At 44.5% G+C, this 24751-nt stretch overlaps 2 protein-coding genes across 5 annotated transcripts in view; one reads left to right on the top strand and one right to left on the bottom strand.

The window, feature by feature from the left end:
• The window catches only part of reps2 (RALBP1 associated Eps domain containing 2), a 13012-nt gene extending 5687 nt beyond the window's left edge, over positions 1–7325 (bottom strand). Inside the window, exons 1-12 of one of the 4 annotated variants that reach the window (XM_063015780.1) lie at positions 6858–7325; positions 6061–6138; positions 4928–5025; positions 4582–4729; positions 3907–3970; positions 3344–3491; positions 2883–2933; positions 2624–2684; positions 2350–2421; positions 1439–1487; positions 1170–1297; positions 241–320 (exon numbers count right to left, since the gene is read on the bottom strand). In XM_063015780.1, coding sequence (XP_062871850.1) covers positions 241–320; positions 1170–1297; positions 1439–1487; positions 2350–2421; positions 2624–2684; positions 2883–2933; positions 3344–3491; positions 3907–3970; positions 4582–4729; positions 4928–5025; positions 6061–6091 — 930 coding nt within the window. In that variant the 5' untranslated portion in view covers positions 6092–6138; positions 6858–7325. The remainder of the gene's footprint in view (positions 1–240; positions 321–1169; positions 1298–1438; positions 1488–2349; positions 2422–2623; positions 2685–2882; positions 2934–3343; positions 3492–3906; positions 3971–4581; positions 4730–4927; positions 5026–6060; positions 6139–6857) is intronic. The other 3 variants (XM_063015777.1, XM_063015776.1, XM_063015779.1) reach the window with 3 other exon arrangements.
• A 9209-nt stretch (positions 7326–16534) lies between these two features.
• cltrn (collectrin, amino acid transport regulator) lies at positions 16535–22621 on the top strand. The gene is made up of 6 exons (XM_063015859.1): positions 16535–16604; positions 19004–19065; positions 19178–19263; positions 20700–20816; positions 21109–21303; positions 22088–22621. The coding sequence occupies exons 1-6, from the start codon at positions 16535–16537 to the stop codon at positions 22218–22220; spliced, it is 663 nt and encodes a 220-aa protein (XP_062871929.1). The 3' UTR covers positions 22221–22621.
• The last annotated feature ends 2130 nt before the right edge of the window (positions 22622–24751 follow it).

Here is a 24751-nt window from a genome sequence, read left to right on the forward strand (position 1 = left end):
GTCCAGAGCCGACCTGCAAACACTGAGAAAAACTGTGAGAATGAAAAAACAAACAAACTGAGAGCTGCACACGGAGCAGAGGAGAGTTGCTGCGTCCCAAAAACCAAATACAAAATACACTACAGGGACAAAAGTATTGGGACACCCCTTTTAATTACTGAATTCATGTGCTTCAGTCACGACAATCACTAACAGGTGTAATATATGAGTTATATGTAAGAAGGAGAGAGCTGATGTTACCTGTGAGGTGAGTGTTCGTGGTGGGAGGGCAGGAGGAGGAGGAGGAGGAGTAGGAAGAGGAAGCCAGCCGCTCTTTCTACCTGAACACCCAGAACCAAACACACACACAGATGATTTCATTAGTGCTCCGTCTTAGCAGCGCTGAATAAAAGCCTGGACATCACGTCTACACCTTTTATTGACCCAAACGGCTTTCGTAAGGGTCCAGGTGGGTCCTGAGCCCAGACTTACATCCAGGGGCAATTAAGTCTAGCCAATCTACTTACTGAAATGTTTTGGTGGGTGTAACAGTGGGATGAACCAAACATTTCACAGACTCTGACCAGAAGAGAGGTTTGAACTTGAGTCCTCAGGACCCTGGTACTGGTGCAACACCCACTCTTCCAGCTGTGCCAGGGTGTCGCCCTTCTATATGAACAGTTAATGATAGAAATCATCCATAGTTAAGGTTATAGACCCAAACTCTGTTTCAACACTGGTAGCACTGGCGCCTCACAGCTAGAAGGTCCTGGGTTCGATTCCCAGGTGGAGCGGTCCGGGTTCTTTCCGTGTGGAGTTTGTGGTTTTAAATGATGCTACAGGTGTTACTGGTGATGTCGTGGACCAGTATATATGGATATGAAGGTGAGTGGGGTCAAAGTGGGTTTTCTGTCCAAAAATATGCAGAAGGTGGATTGACTGCTGAATTATTTATAAAGTATGAGCAAATGATGTATTTCTGTTTTGGGCTGCAGGAAGGATCTTTACACCAGCCAGCGGTGGAGGAACACACTACGCTCTCTGGATTTCTCCACCATTCGTGCAGGTGCCTCGAACGGACAGTGGCACCCCTGAGACTCAAACTGGTAGTGGGCTCACACCTCGGACTGCTGCACCCCCCGAGTGCCCCCTTTCCCCCCAGGTGCCCCCTGGTTTAGTGTGATAGTCACCCTGCTGCAGGAGTTTGTTCAGGTCGAGCGATGAAGCGCGGGAGTGTGTTTTCTGAGGACGCGGCGGAGGAGTCGGAGGCTCTTCTGATTTCTTCATGGCATCGTCTACAGAGGTGCTGGAGTAAGACCTGTCACACACACACACACACACACAAATGTCATGGCTGTGTCCCAAATCGCACCCTTCTGCTACACAGTGTACACAATAGCATTTGTAGTGCAGTAATATGACACAAGGTGTAATAATTTGTATACGATTGATAAATTACCTGGGTCTAGTTTTTGTTTTCATATTAATATCCAGCTCATTTGAGGGCTCTGAAACACGCACGCACGCACACACGCACGCACGCACACACACACACACACACACATTAAAAGTCTTAATACAGTTCTTATGCAATAGCAGGCACTCAGGTGGTGCAGCGATCTAACGGAGTGTTTGCTCTCGCGAGTTTGAATCTCAGCAGAGCTATCGACCTGGCCGGGCACCCACACAAACACAGTTGGCCGTGCTCTACTATGAATTCTCCAGGACTGGTCCAGACGCCGGCACAAGTGGGGAAGGCGGGCTTCACATGGAGATTAGCGTGGCTCTTTCCGTGTGGGTCTGCTCAAACCAGTCTGCTAAAACTAGTGTATTTGAACCAGTCTGTTTAAACCAGTCAGTTCACATCAGTCTGCTCAAACCAGTATGATTAAACCAGTCAGTTTAAAACAGTGTGTTTAAACCATTTTTAACCACCTGTTGATATGCGATCTATGGGATGGGTCCAGACGCCTGCACAAGTGGGAAAGGTGTGGAGTCACATGGAGCTTAGCGTGGCTCTTTCCATGTGGGAACCCAGCAGCGGCTGCAGATACGTGTCAGAGAGGGCGTGTGGTGATCCGACACTGCTTGATTAGATCGGTGGTTGTGCAGGCGGAAGCGGATTCACAGATAGGAACTGGGAATGACTTAGATTTGGAGATAAAGGGAGATAAAATTGAGAAAATGGATAGAAGCATCCAACCTTGAAATAAGGCGATGGAACAGCTCCTAAAAAGTGTGAGAACAGTGTCTGCACTCTAGGATGTCCTTAAAAAATGGTGATATTAGTTTTTACCCAGGGTGTTATCACAACATTGATCTTAAGACGTGATGGAAGATGTTTCCAGCGTGTTTTTTCGGGCGTGTTACCTGTTTTTAAAGTGCTTGTTGGATGTAATGACTGATCTTCAGAAGCTGCAGTTCTGCTGGGACTGAAATCTGCTGAGAGACCAGAAACACAAATCAATACAGATGATCAGAGAGAGTCCGGCCGTAACCATGAGGCATCCAACATGGAGCTCTGATCACTCCTCTGTACACGGATCAATCACACAGCGCTGATATTATTAGATAGACAGACACACAGACAGACAGACAGACAGACAGACAAGCAGACTGTAGGACTGTAGACGAGCGACTCTACCTGCTTCATGTTTCTCTTCACTGGATTCATGCTGCTTAACACCCAGTTCTTCTACAGGAGCCTAAAACCAATAAAAAAACTGTTCAAACCAGCATCATTAAACCAGTCTGTATGAACCAGTGTGATTAAACCAGACTGTATAAACCAGCATCATTAAACCAGTCTGATTAAACCAGCATCATTAAACCAGTCTGATTAAACCAGTCTGATGAAACCAGACCAATAATCAAAACCAGATTAATAATATAAACAGACGTACCGAGTTTCTGAGAGTCTCTGTGTCCTCAAACACGATGAGAGGCTGAGTGTCCTGTAATACAATCACATCTCAGTATACACACACTGTAGGGACAGAAGTATTAGTATCGTTCATATCTGTCAATAAAATCATTTTAAATATGTGGCAACAGCTTAGGGAAGGCCGTTTCCCTTTCCTTTACCCTGCTGAAAAGCACTGGGATGAACTGGAACGTTGATTGTGAGCGAGGTCTCCTTGTTTAATGTGGGTGCCTGACCTCACAAGTGAAACAGGCATAAACTCCCCATAGGCACACTCCAAAATCTTGTGGCAACCCTGCAAAACCATATTAATGCCTGTGGTTTTGGAATGGTGTGTCCAACTAGCTCACTGTAAGGTGTCTGGATACTTCTGGTTATGTAGCGTATCACGTATAAACACACACACACACACACACACACACACACACACACACACACTACCTGCGGTGGAGGTAGAAAAGCCGTGCGTAAGGTGCGAGGCAAACATTCTGGAAGGGCGTAGCCATTTTTCCGCGCCACGACCAAGTGGAAGGCAGTGCAGAATTCTGGGAACGTGAGGGCTCCGTCTCGATCCACATCACTCAGCTCCCTGCAAAACAGACGTCATCTCAAACGTAAACATGTCTGAGAAATGGTTGCAAACGTTCATCACTAAAATCAAAAGCAGCTACGTCCAGACCTCAGCGAATCAGTCTGGGAAAAATAGGGCTACCATTTGATTAATTTAACTTATTATTATTTATTACTTGTTATTTCCTGACTGGGCGGCATGGTGGCGCAGTGGGTAGCAGGAACTGTCTGTGTTCAATCACCCAGGGTCCTCTCTGTGTGGAATTTGTATGTTCTCCCTGTGTCTGCATGGGTTTCCACCGGGCGCTCCGGTTTCCCCCACAAGTCCAAAGACACAGTCAGGCCAACTAGAGCTACTCAAAGTGTGTGTACCAAGTAATCGAGTATAAATAATGACCTTGCTGTTATATGTAAGTGTGGTTGGTTGGACTCACCATATATGAGAGAGCTCAGGAATGGGCAGCCTGGACTTGGTGAAGAAGCTTTTTGCAGCTGTACCTTTATAGGAAAACAAAAAACAAACTTTTATCTGTTATTAAGGAACAAAAGCTGCAACAAACTGCAGACGAACGATCGACTCTTGTGTACGTTCATAACAGAACAAGAACAAGCTTCAACTGAACTGAGATTCTCAATTCTACATCAATTCCTCAAACCATCCAGGACTTTTTTAGTCTTATGAAAGGTTTGTAGGCCTTTTTTTTTTTTTATTCAATGTTTTGTTGAACCCTCTACAAAACACAAACCTAAATGTGCCGTTTTTCTGCACCACCGACCAACCAGCAGAGATCGTAATTGCTCATATAGGCGACCAGCCAGCCAATAACAGATTCCAAATGTCAGTCCTGGTGGTGTTCACATATTTTTGACCATATACTGTCTCTTGTCATTCATTTATGACCAAGTTTGAGCACCTCTGTACAGAAAATATACAAAATTATCCTATTAACCTAAATGTAGATGTTTGCTTGGTCCTTCTGCACTGAAGCTAAGTAGCAATCAATGCACGTCTGTGCTGTTCAGAATCAATATAATAAAAATGGGGTATTTTAATTGTGGGTATTATACAGGTGGAGGTGATGGAGTAGAGACTCTCTTGTCTCTCTTACCCAGGACGAGGCCGTTGAGGTCCGGTTGTAGAGAGAGGAACTGATGAGTGTAGTAATCTAACTGTTCAGCAGTGATCATCCACGGATCATCCAGATAATCCGACTCATCCACGTCCATCACTGGTGTGATTTCCACTGATACAGGGACCTGAGAGAGGCCGAGGGGCAACGAAACAGATTCATGACTCGTTTACATCTGACTGAGCTGAATCCTGAATGATCCGATCACAGGTGATGTTTAGTCATTACAGACATAAACAGGGTGAAGTTCTCTCAGAGACACAATCACTTAAACCCCAGCGAAAGATCTACAAGTAAATGTGTGTGTGTGTGTGTGTGTGTGTACCTGAGTGAGTGTAGGTAGATCTGCTGATGGTTTAGGTGTGTAGTGATTGGATGATGAAGTTTCCTGAAGTTTCTGACTCACGTGAGACTGTAACGGCCCTTCGATGGAAACAGAAATCAACGTCATGTTTTTAACGTCATGTTTTACACTTTGGGTACATTCATGGCAGAAACGGTAGTTACTCATCACACAAGATTCATCAGTTCACAAGGTTATACTGAACACTGTCATGAACAATTCAGTGTCTCCAATTCACCTCACTTGCATGTCTTTGGACTGTGGGAGGAAACCGGAGCTCCTGGAGGAAACCCATGCGGACACAGGGAGAACATGCAAACTCCACACAGAAAGAACCCGGACCGCCCCACCTGGGGATCAAACCCAGGACCTTCTTGCTGTGAGGCGACAGTGCTACCCACTTGGCCACCGTGCTGCCCAAAATATAAATACTGTATATAATATAGAATGCTGTGTGAACTAACAAGTATTGTTTGGAGCCAATAATAATAATAATAATAATAATAATAATAATACTTTAATAATAATAATAATAATAATAGTAATAATAATAATAGTAATAACAATAATAATAATACTTTAATACTAATAATAATACTTCAATAATAATAATAATAATAATAATACTTCAATAATAATAATAATAGTAATAATAATAAAAATGATAATAATAGTAATAATAATAATATTACTTTAATAATAATAATAATAATAGTAATAATATTAATAATAGTAATAATAATAATAATAGTAATAATAATAATAATAATAATACTTTAATAGTAATAATAATACTTCAATAATAATAATAATAATAATACTTCAATAATAATAATAATAGTAATAATAAAAATGATAATAATAGTAATAATAATAATAATACTTTAATAATAATAATAACAATAATAGTAATAATATTAATAATAGTAATAATAATAATAATAATAATATTAATAATATAATTATTAATTATAATAATAAAAGATGATGGTAAGAAAAACAACAGCAAAATAATAACAACAACAATAATAATAATAATAATCATAATAATAACAACAGTAAAAATGATAATTATACAATAATAATAACAATAATAATAATAATAAGTTTCTTACCTGAGGAGGAATCACTTCCATTCCTGTGCATGGTGGAGTCACAAATGTGATGCAGAAATCACCAGACCAAGAGTCCTGCTGGGAGAACCAGATTTCCTGTTCAGTTAAACCAGTTCTGCACGGGTGTGAAAACGCTGATGTAACTGAAAGGTAAAAGATGCTCACGAAAACCAATCAGCGTCACGAAATCGTCATCATAGCTGCATCAAACTGCGTCATATTTAAACACGTGCATGTGGTTTCAGACACAGATGCTAAAAGTATGTGGACACGTCTTCTAGCAATTGTGTCTAGCAATTAAAAATAGTTTATATTTGTATGAAAGCTGAGTGCTCGTGGGGTGCAACAGTAAATTCTGGGGTTTGGATCTCAGCTGTGCTATCGACAGGTCAGGCATCTACACAGATATGGTAAAATAAGGAGTAAGTAAAACCTCAAACACAGGATTTGAATCAGTACTCAGTGTAGGTTTTACCCATGAGAAAGGATGTTAAAATCATGTTAGAAAGAACTGAATCAAACAATAAGCCTACTTCTGAATATGAATTTTACTCCTCTGATGTTAAACAAGGCCAGATTTTTAGAAAAGCTTTTGGGCTGTTCACCGCCAGCTTTTACAGCTTCTTTCCTCAGATGTAATCGTCACAGAGATGCCAGCTCAGCCCGTGAGTGTGTGTTCTTCCGTCACTGTTCAGCCCGTATCGAGGATGACTGCTCAACACTCGGCTTTTCTTCATCCTGTCATGTCTCTTCAGAGTAAATCCTGAATACAGGACTGATCCTGTCATCCTGTTTACCTTTCTCTCCGGCCTTTTCCTCCCCTCCTCATGATCTCCGTGCACACAGGAAGCTCATATCACCTCGTCCCGACACCTCTGTTTACTGCGAAGAAGAAGAGAAACATAAATAATAACATTAAGTGATTGTCAGGGCGTGTTAACAGTGATCCAGCTTTCTGATTCTGTTTCATCTGGCCAGAAATGAGCACAACTTCCAGAACTGCTGCTGCTGCTGCTAATGTAGGCGCTATTGCTGCTAAAGTATCTGCTATTGCTACTAATGTAGCTGTTATTGCTGCTAATGCAGCGGCTGTTTCTACTGCTGCCACTACTGATGCTATTGCCTCTGCTACTAATGCTACTGCAGCGGTTATTGCTGTTGCTTGTGCTGCAGTGCAGCTGCTATTGCTGCTACTGCAGATGCTGCTATTTCTGCAAATGCAGTTGCTGATGCTACGGATGCTAATGCTGCCGTTGCTACTGCAGCTGCTTTCGCAGTGGCTGTTGCTGCTAGTGCTGATGCTACTGCTATTACTGTTAATGCAGCTGCTATCGCTGCTAATGCTACTGCAACTGTTGCTGCTATAACTGCTACTGCTATTGCTGCTACTGATGCTATTGCTGCCACTATTGTTGTTGCTATTGCTGCTACTGCAGCTCCTGCTGTTTTTGCTAATGCAGTTGCTTATGCTACTGATGCTGCTAGTGCTGCTATTGCTACTGCTGTTGTTGTTGTTAATGCTGCTGTCACCACTGCAGCTGCTATTGCTGCTAATGCTGCCAGAGCTACTACAGCTGCTATTGCTGCTACAACAGCTCTTATTGCTGCTAATGCTGCCAATGCTACTGCAGCTGTTACTGCTACTTCTAATGCAGCCAATGCAGCTGCTATTTCTGCAAATGCAGTTGCTGATGCTACTGCTGCTATTGCTGTTAATGCAGCTGCTATTGCTACTGAGCTGCTAGTGCTGTTATTGTCACCACTGCAGCTGCTATTGCTGCTAATGCAGCTGTTGCTGCTATTGCTGCCACTATTGTTGTTGCTATTGCCACTGCTATTGCTCCTACTGCAGCTGCTGCTATTTCTGCTAATGCAGTTGCTGATGCTACTGATGCTGCTATTGCTACTGCTGTTGTTGTTAATGCTGCTGCTATTGCCAATGAGCTGCTAGTGCTGTTATTGTCAGTACTGCAGCTGATATTGCTTCTAATGCAGCTACTGATGCTACTGCTATTACTGTTAATGCTGCTGCTATTGCTGCTACTGATGCTATTGCTGCCACTATTGTTGTTACTATTGCCACTGCTATTGCTGCTAATGTAGCTGGTATTGCTACTGCAGCCGCTATTGCTGCTAATGTAGACGCTATTGCTGCTAATGTAGCTGCTATTGCTGCTAATGCTGCCACTGCAGAAGCTAGTGTTGCTATTGCTGCTACTGCAGCTGATGTAGTTGAATCTCCGGTTGACCCTGATCCTGTAAGCTGGAGGATTTCCTGTCTGATCAGGAAGCAGAGAACAGAACCACAAAGCAGAGTTAAATCACATCAGCTCCAGTACAAACTAAACAAGCTAATTTCACTAAACAACATGCGCTGGCTAACTGGTGAGAGAAGTTGTACGTGGCGTTTGGGTGGCGCAGTGATTTAACACACTAGTCCACAACTGTGGAAACGCTGGTTCGAGTCTCAGCGGTGCAAACAGCCTAGAAAAGTCTTTAATATAAACACTTGATATACACCAGTCAGGCATAACATTATGACCACCTCCTTGTTTCTACACTCACGGTTCATTTTATCAGCTCCACTTACCATATAGAAGCACTTTGTAGTTCTACAATTACTGACTGTAGTCCATCTGTTTCTTTACATGCTTTTTTTAACCCACTTTCACCTTGTTCTTCAATGGTCAGGACCCCCACAGGACCACCACAGAGCAGGTATTATTTAGGTGGTGGATCGTTCTCAGCACTGCTGTGACACTGACACTGCAGCAACACCTTACTGTTAATGCTGGACTGACAATAGTCCACCAACCAAAAACATCCAGCCGAGAGCGCCCCGTGGGCAGCGTCCTATGACCACTGATGAAGGTCAAAAGATGAGCGACTCAAACAGCAGCAATAGATGAGTGATCGTCTCTGACTTTACATCTACAAGGTGGACCAACTAGGTAGGAGTGTCTAACAGAGTGGACAGTGAGTGGACACGGTATTTAAAACCTCCATATATATATATATGAGTGTGTGTGTGTAATTAAGCGGTGGTTAGACGTCATCAGTTCAGGCTGACCTGCATTCTCTATTAACGGATGTCACTTAGACAATAGCAATGATGATCAGTGTGTGTGTGTGTGTGTGTGTGTGTGCGTGTGTGTGTGCGTGTGTGTGTGTGCCTCCTCATACAGGCCAAGACAAACAACCACAAGGCCAGATGTTAAACAGATGCTGCTCCGAAGTGAGACAAAGGCCTCGTCCTTGTTTATGCCTAAATACATTAATGTGTGTTTGCGTTCATCTGTAATCAGTACAGCTGCTCTGGTCAACATTTAGAAGCAACACCAGCTCTTCCGGTCAGTACATTTAGGAGCAACAACAGCTCTTCCGGTCAGTACATTTAGAAGCAACACCAGCTCTTCCGGTCAGTACATTTAGAAGCAACACCAGCTCTTCCGGTCAGTACATTTAGAAGCAACACCAGCTCTTCCGGTCAGTACATTTAGGAGCAACACCAGCTCTTCCGGTCAGTACATTTAGAAGCAACACCAGCTCTTCCGGTCAGTACATTTAGAAGCAACACCAGCTCTTCCGGTCAGTACATTTAGAAGCAACACCAGCTCTTCCGGTCAGTACATTTAGAAGCAACACCAGCTCTTCCGGTCAGTACATTTAGGAGCAACACCAGCTCTTCCGGTCAGTACATTTAGGAGCAACACCAGCTCTTCCTGTCAGTACATTTAGGAGCAACAACAGCTCTTCCGGTCAGTACATTTAGAAGCAACAACAGCTCTTCCGGTCAGTACATTTAGAAGCAACACCAGCTCTTCCGGTCAGTACATTTAGAAGCAACACCAGCTCTTCCGGTCAGTACATTTAGAAGCAACACCAGCTCTTCCGGTCAGTACATTTAGAAGCAACACCAGCTCTTCCGGTCAGTACATTTAGAAGCAACACCAGCTCTTCCTGTCAGTACAGCTGCTCTAGCCAACATTTAGGAGCAACACCAGCTCTTCCGGTCAGTACATTTAGGAGCAACACCAGCTCTACCGGTCAGTACATTTAGAAGCAACACCAGCTCTTCCGGTCAGTACAGCTGCTCTGGCCAACATTTAGGAGCTCGGTCTATTAGGTGCAGACAAACTAGCCCTATTTAAATGGGCTCCCGCTGGATTCACTCCATCACTCGAGGAATGAGATGTTCCAGTGTGTGAACAGCACCCACAGATACGGGACGGACCAGTCTGACCAGTTACACCTGGGTGGAGTTTCCTGATGTTGACGAGCAGCCAGTCGCTCTCGTGGCAGGACTGGAAACTCTGAGCACATTCTTTGTTTACGTGCTAAAAACGGCACTTGATTGGACGCCTGCTGAACCCAGGGGCGTGGTGCATGGGTTTTTGGAACATGACTGCGAGGGTTTACTTCTAGGAGGCCGCTGGGCCCTTGAGCAAGGCTTTTTAAATCTCGATTGCTTGCAATGTATACAGTCTCAGTCTCAGTGGTAGCTTAAATACATTATGGCCCTTAAACCTCAATTGGTTGCAATGTATACTAGTCGCTTTTTTTGCCAGGTCTGTACTTGTTTCAGCCGACTCAGCAGCTTCAGATCCGTCCAGCGTCCAGCGACTCAGAAGTTATTCGGTAATCCTGACCGAAGGTGAAAGTCCAGGCGTCATGAGGGACTGATGAAGGTTCCACTGCTTCTCTCCACTGTCTCTGATTGGCTGGTGGGCGTCTCATCACTTGTTGCTTCTGGTCCATATACAGTTCGCCATGTTGCCAAAAGTATGTGCACGCCTTAGCATGAGCTTGTCGAAGATCTTGTTCCAAAACCGTTAACGTGGATTCCTCTCACCACCGTGTGGCTATAACAGCCTCCACTCTTTTCACAAAGGTTGGTGATGGGACTTGAACTGGCAACCTTCGAAAGACTAGTCAAGTACCTTTACCGCTCAGCTACCACTGCCCTTCTACATCAGTCATTCATTGTCTGTTTTACCACCGCTTTATCCTAACCAGGGTCGCAGTGGGTACAACTGACCAGTTGGAAGCACCCCGGACAGGGCACCAGTCCTTCACAGGGCAAACACACACACACACACACACACACACACACTTAAATCAGTTTTTTAGCCTCACTGCATTTCTTTGTACTGTGGGAGGAAACCGGAAATCCCAGAGGAAACCCCCAGAGACATGGGGAGAACATGCAAACTCATGTCCTCAGTGGTGAAACCATTTTATCTTGTGGTACAACATTGCCGTCCACTGCTGTTAAGCGGAAACACGAAAGGTTGTCATGGTAACCAATATCTTAAATAAGTAAAATGACCCTGTTGCTGTGTCCAAAAGTTTTGAAAAGCCCACCAGCGCTTGATCCCAGCGGTAGCGTGCTAGTGTATTTTATCACTGCATCACACAAGCGCCACGGAAATCTTTAATTCAAGATTTAAAAACCAGCATCAGTGTGTGAGTGTGTGTGTGTGTGTGTGTGTGTGTGTGTGTGTTCCTGTGGGTGCCAGCCATTGACATAGCATCAATACAGGTCACCCGACAGACAGGAAACAGACCAGTGAGCCAAGCTGCACTTCCTGTCCAAGCTAAAGCACACAATAGCAGAAGGAATCCCCCACAGACCTCCACACACACACACACACACACACACACACACACACACACACACACACACCACACACACACACACACACACACACCTCAAACACAGTAAAATGACAGTAAGGTCACGGTGTTCCAGACACACCAAAGTCAAAAGTATGTGGACACACAACAGTCTGTCTCATTTACATTTTCAGCATTTAGCAGACGCCTCTATCCAAAGCGACTTACATTACAGTTACAGTATACAGTCTGAGCAATTGAGGGTTAAGGGCCTTGCTCAGGGGCCCAACAGCAGCAACCTGGCAGTGGTGGGGTTTGAACCAGCGACCCTCTGATCACTGGTCCAGTACCTTAACCACTAGGCTGTAGCTGGCCCTGTCTCGACCAGACAGTAGGAATCGCTACAAAGGGTTGGCGGGACATAAACTGCAGTGCCAGCCAAGTGCCTGGCATGGCTTTTAATAAATAAATGTTCTGCTCTAATCACTGATTCAGGATCAGTGCAAATGCTGGAGTTTGGAACACAGTAGTAGCAGCCTTTTTTGTTATCTCACTCACATACCACACACACAATTTTAAATCACAGACACACGTGAAAAAACTGATCACTGTTCAGGATTTGCTTCCTTATAAACTGTAACTGGAAAACTGAGAGTAATAAACAATAAAATATTTATTATCAGAATGTATTATTATTATTATATAATATGATCAAATATTGTTATCATGGTCTGGCTGAAATGATCGGCTACTGTGTGTTGGGCGAGATTCTTTATCACTGCTGCGATTGCGGCCTCTGCTGGCTGGTCTTGGTACTGCACAGTGACGGTGAATAATGGAGAGCAGTGCGTGACTCTCAGTACATGATACTGATCCCTGTGTGAACCCGCCTCGTGCAGGTGAAAAGAAGCGGTTGGCAACTACACACGTGTCGAAGGGGGTGTGTATTAGGTACGACCCTCCTTGGCCACGGTCGAGGTGTGCAACAGTGGAGGCAGTTTCAGCACAAAACCTGCTGGGTGGAAGTCGTTGTATCCAATAATGAGATTAGATGCTAATTACCTTTATCTGGCTAATTCGACTGCTCCTAAATAAATGGAACAGTGGTCTCTTCACCCAGGTCTAGAAATAACACAATACTACTATACCCTGTGCTAAGAGGACGTTTGTTCAAGTGATCAAATGTAAACCAAAAACCACCTTAAAGCTCTTAAAGCGCTTTGTCTGCCTTAAATGAGAAGATGATGGAACACAGGTGTGTCACTGCTCACAGTCAGTCCAGCTTTAAATTACAACAGGCACGCATGAACTTTTGCACCCAAAAGATGGACTGAAAGAAAACAACGGCCTGGATGAGAGTTTTGCTGTCAGGTCGAACAAATACAAAGCCACGACGAACTGAAGTTCATTTAGAAGAGAAAAGATGAGGTTTTCCCACCCAACAATGCTGTACCTACTGTAAAGTAGGATCTCAAAACTTTTAAATCTTAAACACATTCATGTGTTCCAGCAGGAATTACCCCAAATAAATCACAAAACTGGTCTAGAAACCAGTCCAGTCTGTGCCCGAAAACCGACACATTTGGTTAAATTCTACCAATGTTGCCAGGTTAACGTTTAATGATCCAGAAGCTTGTTGATGGTTTTTAAGATCAGCCGTGAGGAGCGAGGTGAAGAGAGCAGAGACTCCAGCAGGTTTAATCATATTTTAACTAAATAATTCAGTCACAGAACAAGAACAGTTGCAGAAACATTAAAATCCCAATACTGGCATATGTACACATTTAATGTAATCATACATCCATATGTTTTCATATTTATATGGACGAATTAAATCCTGTGTGTGCAGCTATATTTATTATTATGTAATATTTAGGGGGCACGGGGGCACAATGTAACTAGTTGTTAAAACCTCAACAAATATTCAATTATTCATTCATCCGCACAATCTGGCAACCACGTGGATCTGACAAGAGATTATAGGAATGAAATTATGTAAAAATTTAAGAGGATTAACATCAGCAAAGGCAACAACATAACACGTATAAATAATACACACTTCTGATCACACACACACACGATACAGGGTTTAAACGGAGTGTACTTACCTGCTGCAGTGTGTCCTGCTGACACGCAGATCTGCAGTGTGTGTGTGATCAGGTGCGTGTGTGAGTGTGATCAGGTGTGTGTGTGAGTGTGATCAGGAGTGTGTGTGTGTGTGTGATCAGCGTGTGTGTGGAACGATCCGGTCACGAGGAGCAGCAGTAAGCAGGAATAAGAGAGAGAGAAAGAGAGAGAGAGAGAGAGAGAGAGAGAGAGAGAGACAGAGAGAGAGGGAGGCGCGGTCACTGCAGTGCGTGAACCTGAAGCGCGCACACGCTCAGTCCGAGGAGCGTCACCTACATACCTGTCAGTGCGAGAAAAGGGGCGTGGCATTCGTACCTGTCAGTCCTTAAGAAGGGGGCGTGGCCTATGTTCTTGTTAGTCCAAGTAAAGGAGGTACAACCTCTGTCCCTACTGTAAGAGACCTGGCCTGTTTAAAGAAGGCGTGGTTTATGTAAAGAAGGCGTGGCCTATGTATTAGTTAATCCCAATAAAAGAGGCGTGGCCTCTATACAGAAGGTGTGTCTTATGTATTTGTCAATTCCAATAAAAGAGGCGTGGTCTCTATACAGAAGGCGTGTCTTATGTAAAGAAGGTGTTGCCGCTGTATTATTAATCCCAATAAAAGAGGCGTGGCCTCAATGCAGAAGGTGTGTTGTACGTAAAGTAGGTGTAGCCTCTGTATTATTAATCCCAATAAAGGAGGCGTGGCCTCTATGCAGAAGGCGTGTCTTATGTAAAAAAGTTGTGGCCTCCGTATTAGTTAATGCCAATATGAGAGGCGTGGCCTCTGTAAATGCTACTGACATTAAAGAAGGCATGTCTTATGTAAAGAAGGTGTGGCCTCTGTATTAGTTAATCCCAATAAAAGGGGCGTGGTCTCTATGCAGCAGGCGTGGTTTATGTAAAGAAGGTGTGGCCTCTGTATTAGTTAATCCCAATAAAAGGGGCGTGGTCTCTGTAAATGCTAATCCCAGTAAAGAACATGTGATCTGTCTACCTTCTGTGTGTTCAACTTTAGAATGAAGAATAATCAGTCTTGGATTATGGGTGGTGCAGCAGTAAAGTACACTAACCCACTACTGCTGGTGATCTGGGGATCCAGGGTTCGAATCTCAGCTGCAGTATCGGCTGGTTGGACGTCTGAGTGGATGTGATTGGTTAACGTCAAATGGGGGCTGACCGAAAAAAACCTAGTTGTTTTGAGGTGCACCTGTCAGTTTGGTCCTGGTGCTGGTCCCATGCCCCCAAAATAAGGTGGGTTGCATCAGAAAGGGCATCCAGTGTAAAAACTGTACCAAATCAGGTATGTGGACCAGATCCATGAGCTCCTGAGAAACAGTTTGGTTTGTCAGAGGGCCAAAAGTTCATGAATGGATCTCTAGTTCTCTAGTTCAGCCCTGGGTTCTCTGGAGGAAAATGCGCTGGTAGGTGGATTAACTTAAAAGTTGCCCCTTGGTGTGAGTAAGTGACCTCTGATTAACCAGAATGTCCAGGGCTCAAAATCACATCGTTATAGTATCAGCATCACATGACATCGAGTAAATAAATAGGCTGGGGGTGTGAGGAGTCCATTTGTGAGCTCATGCTGCCACCTTGTGCTTAGACAGAGAACTGACAGGCATAAGTCCCCAAACTAAAAACTCAAAGTCTACACACACTTACACACACACACTTTAAAAGCAAATAACACACTCAAATAACACACTGTGTGATTGTATATGTATGGCTATATATGTGTGTATGCATATGTGTGTGTGTACATTTGTATATATTGGTGTGTATGTGTCTGAGTGTTTTTGTGTGTGTATAAGTGTGTGTAACTGTGTGTAAATGTGTGTGTATTTGTGTTTATGTGTGTGTAACTGTGTGTGTATGTGTATATATATATATATATATATGTGTGGGTATTTGTGTACGTGTTTATGTGTGTGTATTTGTGTTAATGTGTGTGCGTGTTTGTGTGTGTTTGTATGTGTGTGTATACTTGTGTATGCATATGTGTGTAACTGTATATATGTGTGTATTTGTGTTTGTGTGTGTGTGTTTGTGTTGCAGTTGTAGCCTAGCAGTTAAGATACTGGACTAGTAAGCAGAAGGTTGCTGGTTCAAACCCCCACCTCTGCCATACATGTATTTGTGTTTATGTGTGTGTACCTGTGTGTAGATGTGTATATATACAGTATATATGTGTGTGTATTTGTGTATGTGTGTGTAACTGTGTATATATGTGAGTTTGTGTGTATACTTGTGTATGTGTGTGTGTAACTGTGTATATATGCGTGTTTGTGTGTATACTTGTATATGCATATGTGTGTAACTGTATATATGTGTGTATTTGTGTTTGTGTGTGTGTTTGTGTTGCAGTTGTAGCCTAGCAGTTAAGGTACTGGACTAGTAAGCAGAAGGTTGCTGGTTCAAACTCCCACCTCTGCCAGGTTGCTGGGCCCTTGAGCAAGGCCCTTAAAACTCAGTTGCTTAGACTGTAAGTTGCTTCGGGTTAAAGTGTCTACTAAATGCTGTAAGTGTGTGAGTGTGTGTGTGTGTGTGTGTGTGTGTGTGTGTGTGTGTGGTCGGACATTTATCTCCTGCTGTTGCTTGTTTAATCATTAAACCTCTGGGCTCCGCCTCAGTGTTCTCTATGTTGAGGTGTGATAATAACACCTCACACACACACACACACACGTCTCAGTTCATTAAAGTCCGAGTGAGAGTAGAAGACGTTCTTCAGACAGGAGGAGGACGAGGAGAAGAGATGATGATGATGTGGATCATGTGTGTGTTCTTGGTGGTTCCAGCTTTGGCCTCCAGTTCCTGTGAACCAGGTGAGAAACATCGAGTCTCTCAGAACTTCTCATCATCTCCCAGCGTCTACGTTTACAGGGCGACACTGCGGGGATGTGGGGAGTGTGGGTGCCGCACAGCACCAGGATCCTTCAAACCTTACAGCCTTGTGTTCACCACTGTCTGTGGTTTCTTTGGCATATTCTCCTCTTGTTTTGCTAATTGAGTGTTGCCTTGTAATTAATTGAAGTAAATTCCTGCCTTGTGTACAATGTTTCTGGAGACTCTCGGAGTCTCTCAAAGTCTTTTGGTGTTTCTTAGTGTTTCTCAGCATCTTTCAGTGTTTCTCAGTGTTCCTCAGAGTCTCTCAGAGTCCATCAGTGTTTCTCAGTGTTCCTCAGAGTCTCTCAGAGTCCATAAGTGTTTCTCAGTGTTCCTCAGAGTCTCTCAGAGTCCATCAGTGTTCCTCAGTGTTTCTCAGAGTCTCTCAGTGTTTCTCAGCATCTCTCAAAGTCTCTCAGAGTCTCTCAGTGTTTCTTAGTGTTTCTCAGCGTCTCTCAGTGTTTTTCAGCATCTCTCAAAGTCTCTCTGTTTCTTAGTGTTTCTCAGTGTTCCTCAGAGTCTCTCAGAGTCCATCAGTGTTTCTCAGTCTCTCTGTTTTTCTTAGGGTTTCTCAGTGTCCATCAGTGTTTGTCAGTGTTTCTCAGAGTCCATCAGTGTTTCTCAGTGTTCCTCAGTCTCTCAGAGTCCATCAGTGTTTCTCAGTGTTCCTCAGTGTTATTCAGTGTCTCTCAGAGTCTCTCAGTGTTCCTCAGAGTCTTTTACAACGTCCATAACTTTTCAATCTTTCCTAGAACTTTTCAATGTCTCTCAGAACTTTTCAATATCGTCTATAACTTTAATGCCTCTCAGAATTTCTCTCTGTCTCTGAGAACTACCCAATGTCTTTCACAACTTTTTATGTGTCTCTTATAACCTCTCAATGTCTCTCAGAACTTCTCAATATCATATATAACGGTTCATTGTCTCTCAGAACCTTTCAATGTCTCTCATAACCTCTCAATGTCTCTCAGAACATCTCAGTGTCTCTCAGAGCCTGCGGTGTTCATAAACAACTCACACGTCAGTATCTCACAGCATTTAATACGACCTCTGATTTAGAACCTGACGTTTCTTCACAGGTCGTAACCTCTGTGGTTCTAATTACTCGTGTTTCTTAACACGCTAATCTAATATAAACTTTACATTTACTTTAGTGTTTACATTTCTACAGGGAAATAATCAGATCTTTGTGTAAATACTGACCTACACTGCTGAAGTGTGACTTTGATTTGAAACCTCTTATTAAAGCAGTGGAACAGTACTCTGTTTACCACTTTAGTAAGAGCAGAAAGGTCAGAAAGACCTTTAAAAATAAAGAAAGCAAAAGCGTGGCGTCCACTAAAATCACGAGGAGTTTACGATGTTACACGTCATTACTCTTATTGACTATTTATATTGAGTTGTTGAAATAACTGCAAAGTGCTGATGTCTCACAGCAGGAAGGGCCTGGGTTTGATTTCTCGGGTCCTTTCTGTGTGGAGTTTGCATGTTCTCCCCGTGTCCGTGTGGGTTTCCTCCGGGTGCTCCGGTTTCCTCCCACAGTCCAAACACATGCAGTCAGGTTAACTGGAGATACTAGAAATCAAGTGTGTGTGTGTTTGTGTAATGGACTGGCAACCTGTCTGAGGTGTCGCCCAGTTAATCAGACTCACAGTGACCCTGACCAGGAAAGTTTTTGTAAAACAGACAATGAATGAATGAATAAATAAAATAATTACTAAATCAATTGATAAATGAATTAATGAATTAATTAATGTTTAAATACATTATTAAATTAATACATAAACAAATGAACAAATACATTAATGAGTGAATAAATTAGTGAATAAATGGATGGACAAATAAGTAAATGAATAAATGAATGAATGAGTGTATGTGTGTGTGTGTGTGTGTGTGTGCTCTGTGATGGACTGGTGACCAGTCTGGGGTGTCACTGTCATCAGACTAACAGTGACCCTGACCAGGATAGTAGCTGTAAAACAGACAATGAATAAATGAATGAGTGAATAAAATAAACAAATGAATAAATGAATGAATAAGTAAATGAATGAATGTGTGTGTGTGTGTGTGTGTGTGTGTGTGTGTGTGCCCTGTGATGGACTGGCGACCTTTCTGGGGTGTCGCCCAATGAATCAGACTAACAGTGACCCTGACCAGGATAGTGTTTGTAAAACAGACAATGAATGAATGAATGAATTAAATATTTAATGAATGAATTGATAAATGAATGAAGGGATTATTTAATTAATGAATGAATGAGTAAATAAATACACAAATGAAAAAATAAGTGAATTAATTTATGAATAAGTGAATGATTTGAACGCTCTGTTTCCTGTAGATGTGAAGAATGAAGGATATTTGGTTCGGCTCAGTATTAAAACCGCTCTGGGAGAAAAAGCTGTAAGTTTATGTTTAATTTCTCTTAAATGTAAATATTCAATAAAAACTGTATTAATAAATAGTGTGTGTGTGTGTCGGTGTGTGTGTGTTGGGGGGGGGGGGGGGGTGACAGTACGTCTGGAATGACAGTGAGATGTATTTCTTCAGAGCTTCACTGGCCTTCGCTATGAGAACACACACCAAAGATGAGAGATATGAGTGAGTACAGCACACACACACACACACACACACACACACACACACATACACACACACACACACTCACACACACACACACACACACACACACACACACACACAGCTCTGTGCAGGCCAGTAAGGCTAGAAAATATAACTGAGCCCCTGATTACTAACTATTCCACTTCCTTTTTATTTGAGTGACTGATGATCAATCATCCGCAGTGTCGATTTTACTCACCAGTTCATAATCCTAATGGGAAGATTATTATACTTCTTTAAATTAAACATACCCACTTCCCCCTCAACTCTGTTTCTTTGGAGCCGCCACATTCGTTTCAAAACTCAGGAACAAGGTCAAGCAGCAGTAGATCATGAGCTCATTCGACTGTCACTCGACAACCGTAGAACGACATCAAGTGATCTACAATCCGACGTAGCACTGAAGTGGAACAGTGGGACGTTGGACTCGGGTGGAACAGTGAGACAGGGCACACAGGTGGAACAGTGAAACAGTGCGATGTGGGACTTGAGTGGAATAGTGGGACGTGGTACTCGGGTGGAACAGTGGGACAGGGCACACAAGTGGAACAGTGGAACCATGGGACTCGGGTGAAATAGTGGGACGTGGCACACATGTGGAACACTGGGACGTGGTACTCGGGTGGAACAGTGGGACGTGGTACTCGGGTGGAACAGTGGGACTCGGGTGGAACAGTGGGACGTGGTTCTTGGGTGGAACAGTGGGACTTGGGTGGAACAGTGGGACGTGGGACTCTGGTGGAACAGTGGGACGTGGTACTCGGGTGGAACAGTGGGACTTGGGTGGAACAGTGGGACGTGGGACTCTGGTGGAACAGTGGGACGTGGTACTCGGGTGGAACAGTGGGACGTGGGACTTGAGTGGAACAGTGGGACGTGACACATGGGTGGAACAGTGGGACTCGGGTGGAACAGTGGGACGTGGTACTCGGGTGGAACAGTGGGACGTGGTACTCGGGTGGAACAGTGGGACGTGGTACTCGGGTGGAACAGTGGGACGTGGTACTCGGGTGGAACAGTGGGACGTGGGACTCGGGTGGAACAGTGGGACGTGGTACTCGGGTGGAACAGTGGGACGTGACACATGGGTGGAACAGTGGGACGTGACACATGGGTGGAACAGTGGGAGGTGGGACTCGGGTGGAACAGTGGGACGTGGTACTCGGATGGAACAGTGGGATGTGGGACTTGAGTGGAACAGTGGGACATGATCTACAAACAGAATGGCTCATGCAGCTGGGGTAGAGCGGGTCAAACTGTCATGGAAAACATGTTCACTAGCGCCCCCTAGTGGTCTCAGACTTTTGTCCCCTACAGTGGCTGTTAAATTTTGCTTTTTATTTTAGTCGTATGTCAGACGTGTAAGTTCTGAGTGGAACGAAACGTTCGGTGCATCTTCATGTGTTTGTGTTCAGGGTCTCGAACATCCTGGTGTGTGACGTGACGGAGCGGGTGTCATTTTGGTTCGTGGTGACATCTCCAAACAACAGCTCAGAAATGATCCCCAAACACAAGGTGGATCAAGCCATCAGGTACAAACACACTCACTGTATTGCCAAAAGTATGTGGACACCTGACCAATCGCTTGTTGGACACCCGATTCCAAAATAGGGCGGCGATATGGCGTTGCCTCCAATTTTTTTTTGCAAATATACCAACCTACGCTCTTTTGGGAAGATCTTCCACCACATCGAGTGTGAGTGAGGTCAGGCGGTGATGTTATATATTCCTTAGCCGTTTACTGAGCTTGTGGTCAGGCCGCTGTGCAGGATGTAACGTGGTGACCGTATCGCTGGAGGTTCTAACATCACGTCGTTCTTTCAGGAGTTCCAGGAACCGGATCAATAACGCCTTCCTGCTGTCGGATCAGACTCTGGAGTTCGTGGGGATCAACCCGACGCTGGCGGCTCCGATTCATTACGACACTCCGCCGTGGCTCATCGCGTTCGGGGTGGTGATGGGAATCGTGTGCGCCGGCATCGTGGCTATGCTCCTGACCACCCTCATCCAGAGGACACGGTCAGTGGACGCCATTTTTTGTTTCATTCATTGTTTACGCCTCTCCTGGTATTCAGGTTACGAACGCGGCACACGGGTGGAGCAGTTGGGAGTGGCACATAGGTGGAACGGTGGGGTGTGGCACTTTGGTGGAAGAGTGGGATGTGTCACACAGGTGGAACAGTGGGACGTGGCGCACGGGTGGAACAGTGGGAGGTAGCACTCGGGCGGAACAGTGGGGCATGGCACATGGGTGGAGCAGTGAGGCGTGGCACTCGGGTGGAACAGTGAGGCGTGGCATTCGGGTGGAACAGTGGGACGTGGCACTCGGGTGAAACAGTGGGGCGTGCCATTTAAGTAGAACAGTGGGACATGGCAATCAAGTGGAACAGTGGGACGTGGCACACAGATGGAGCAGTGGGACGTAGCAATCGGGTGGAACAGTGGGACGTGGCACTCGGGTGGAACAGTGGGACGTGCCATTTAAGTAGAACAGTGGGGTGTGGCACTCGGGTGGAACAGTGGGACTCGGCACTTGGGTGGAAGAGTGGGATGTGCCACATGGGTTGAGCAGTGAGACGTGGCACACACACAGGTATCACCTTAATTTATTGCTGCCACAACAGCGCCTCCTACTGTCTAATAGACATAATAACGCAAATGGTGGAGAAGTACTCAGAGTGTAGCGTGTTCAGCTCTACATAGGAACCCCACGTGTCAAAGAGGGCGTGTGCTAGTCTGGGGTCAGATTAGAACTTGTTGCTATAGTAACCCAACGCCGACTCCACCTTCTTTTTTCCCGCAGATCAAAGAGAAAACACGTCGACGGCGAGCAGGAAAGCGAAGCGACAGGAAACGGAATTCTGTGCGAGAACCTGGGGGACAAAGACGGACACGAAAACGGCGGGTTCAGCGACGACCGCCTCACCCAGCTGTAACTGCAACAGGAATAAAATGTTAATAAAATAAATATATATATATATATATAATAAACCCCTTTTATCCAGCTAACTATAGCTACGATTTTATGTCTATATGTATGTTTATATGTATCCAAAAGTATGTGGACGCCCCCCTAATTCTCCTATTGCAAACATGTTTATACAATTAATTATGTATCCAAACTTGTGGAAGGTCCTTCAGTGTTCCAGCATAAAAGACATGATTGGACAAGTTGGTTTGACAAGACAGGGCTGAATCGGAATGCAGACTGCTTGTCAGAGCGCTAGATGTCCACAGACACACTCCGAAATCCTGTAGAAAGCGCTTTCAGAGAACTCCATATCCATCCATTCATTCATCCATTCATTCATTCATTCATTTTCTTATCCGCTTATCCAATTAGGGCCATGGCGGGGGGGGGGGGGGGGGGGTGTTGGAGCCTATCCCAGCTTTTCAATGGGGGCAAGGCACACAGTAACACACACACACATTCACTTATAGGGCAATTCAGTGTCTCCTCACCTGCATGTCTTTGGACTGCGGGAGGAAACCGGAGCTCCCGGAGGAAACCCACGCAGACACGGGGAGAACATGCAAACTCCACACAGAAAGGACCCGGACCGCCCCGCCTGGAGATCGAACCCAGGACCTTCTTGCTGTGAGGCGACAGTGCTACCCACCGAGCCACCGTGCCGCCCACTCCATATCCAAATATACATTAATTTATTCACTGTCTGTTTTAGCACCGCTTTATCCTGGTCAGGGTCGCTGTGGGTCGGATTCATTGGGCAGGAAACACCCTGGACAGGGCGCCATGTGTCTATCACATGACACACACACACACACACACTAAGAGCAATTTGTAGTAGCTTTATTTAACCTGACTGCACGTCTTTGTACTGTGGGAGGAAACCGGAGCGCCTGAAGGAAACCCACACAGACACGAGGAGAACATGCAAACTCCATACACAAAGGACCCAGGGAATCGAACCCAGACCCTTCTCGCTGTGAGGCAACAATGCTATCTATTAATATGATGATGATGATGATATATACAACTCTAACTCTAAATCACTGCTGTTGGTTTTTTAGGTGTCCACATACTTTGTGTTCCTTTAAACCTGTATGTTGTTTGTGTGCAAATAATAAACGACACCAATAAAAAGTAAACATGTAAACCTGGTGAGCTGCCTTGCTGCCTCATTACTACCTGATCAGCTGCCTCACAGAGGATTATCACTCAGAATTAAGGCGCCTCAGTAGGAGTATTTAGACATGCCCTCTTCTCAGGAGTGTAGGATGAAGTTAATGCATCTGTGTAGAGAGATCACGAGGGTTTCAGACAGACCCGTGGACTCCTGAATCCGTCCCTGTGTTGATTTTAGGAAATGATTACAGCGTGATGATCTCAGTGGTGGACACAGAGACTTTTGGACTGGGGTGTGAGTGCCGACGCAGCACATTAACACAGAATCAGTCATTTATTGGTGTCAGCACGAAATCCAGCGTAGTTACAGATTATCGACTCTAAGTATGGTTTACTCTATACGACCGAAAGTATGTGGACACCCCTTCGAAGTATTAAGCTCAGGTGTTGCTGCCACACCTACTGCTAACAGGTTATTTACTCTAGCAGTGCTGGGTTATTTACTACTGCTGGGATCAGTAGGGTTCGAATCCCCAGCTGTGCTATCGGCCGGTTGGAGCTCTACATACAGACGTGATTGGGTACGTCTGAAATAGGGTTGTGTACATTTTTACACTATAGTGGCTAAAAATTTGTATTCGTAGCTATAACAGTCTCTGCTCTTCCGGGAAGACTTTCCACAAGATTTTATAGTTTGTGAGGTCTCAAGCTTTCAAGTGTGATTCTCAGCTCTGCTATCAGCCTGCCGGGCGCTTACACAGACACACGATTGGCTGCACAGGGGTTCCTCATAAGTGCTGCAGTTGCAACCTCTGCTGGCAGGGATAATGGAGATCGGTACGTGACTCTCCGTGCGCTATACGGATCTCCACATGAACCCACCTGGTGCAGGTGAAAAGAAGTGGTCAGTACTGCACACGTGTCTGGCAGGCCTTGGTCAGGAGAGGAGGTCTGGAGCAGTATAGGCAGTACAATAAGGGAACTGGATAAGTATGTGGACGCCCCTTTAAATTATTAATCCCAGGTGTTGCTGCCACACCCACTGCTAACAGGTTATTTACTCTATAGTGGCTACAAAAAACACATAAAAACCTAAAAACCTGATCATGAGCGTTCTGTGTATGCCATCTGTCCCATTCCAAACTATAAGTATTAGTATTTGTAGCTATAACAGTCTCTGCTCCTCCAGAAAGGCTTTCAACAAGATTTTATAGTCATTTTTATAGACAGGTTGGCTAGAGCAGTGGTAGCTCAGCGGTTAAGGTACTGGACTATTAATAAGAAAGTTGCCGGTTCAACCCCCACCACCACCACCAAGTTACCACTGTTGGGCTCCTAAGCAAGACCTTCAAAGGTAATGGTTGGGAAGTCAACTGCACA

The sequence above is a fragment of the Trichomycterus rosablanca genome, chromosome 19, assembly GCF_030014385.1.
Source record: "Trichomycterus rosablanca isolate fTriRos1 chromosome 19, fTriRos1.hap1, whole genome shotgun sequence".
In the NCBI taxonomy this organism is placed as follows: domain Eukaryota; kingdom Metazoa; phylum Chordata; class Actinopteri; order Siluriformes; family Trichomycteridae; genus Trichomycterus; species Trichomycterus rosablanca.

What these genes read in the sequence shown, in the direction of transcription:
- cltrn (XM_063015859.1), top strand. Translation starts at nt 16,535, where the DNA reads ATGATGATGATGTGGATCATGTGTGTGTTCTTGGTGGTTCCAGCTTTG. An exon ending in AAGGTGGATCAAGCCATCAG is followed by an intron (nt 20,817 to 21,108) that starts GTACAAACACAC and finishes TCGTTCTTTCAG; the next exon opens with GAGTTCCAGGAACCGGATCA. An exon ending in ACCCTCATCCAGAGGACACG is followed by an intron (nt 21,304 to 22,087) that starts GTCAGTGGACGC and finishes TTTTTCCCGCAG; the next exon opens with ATCAAAGAGAAAACACGTCG.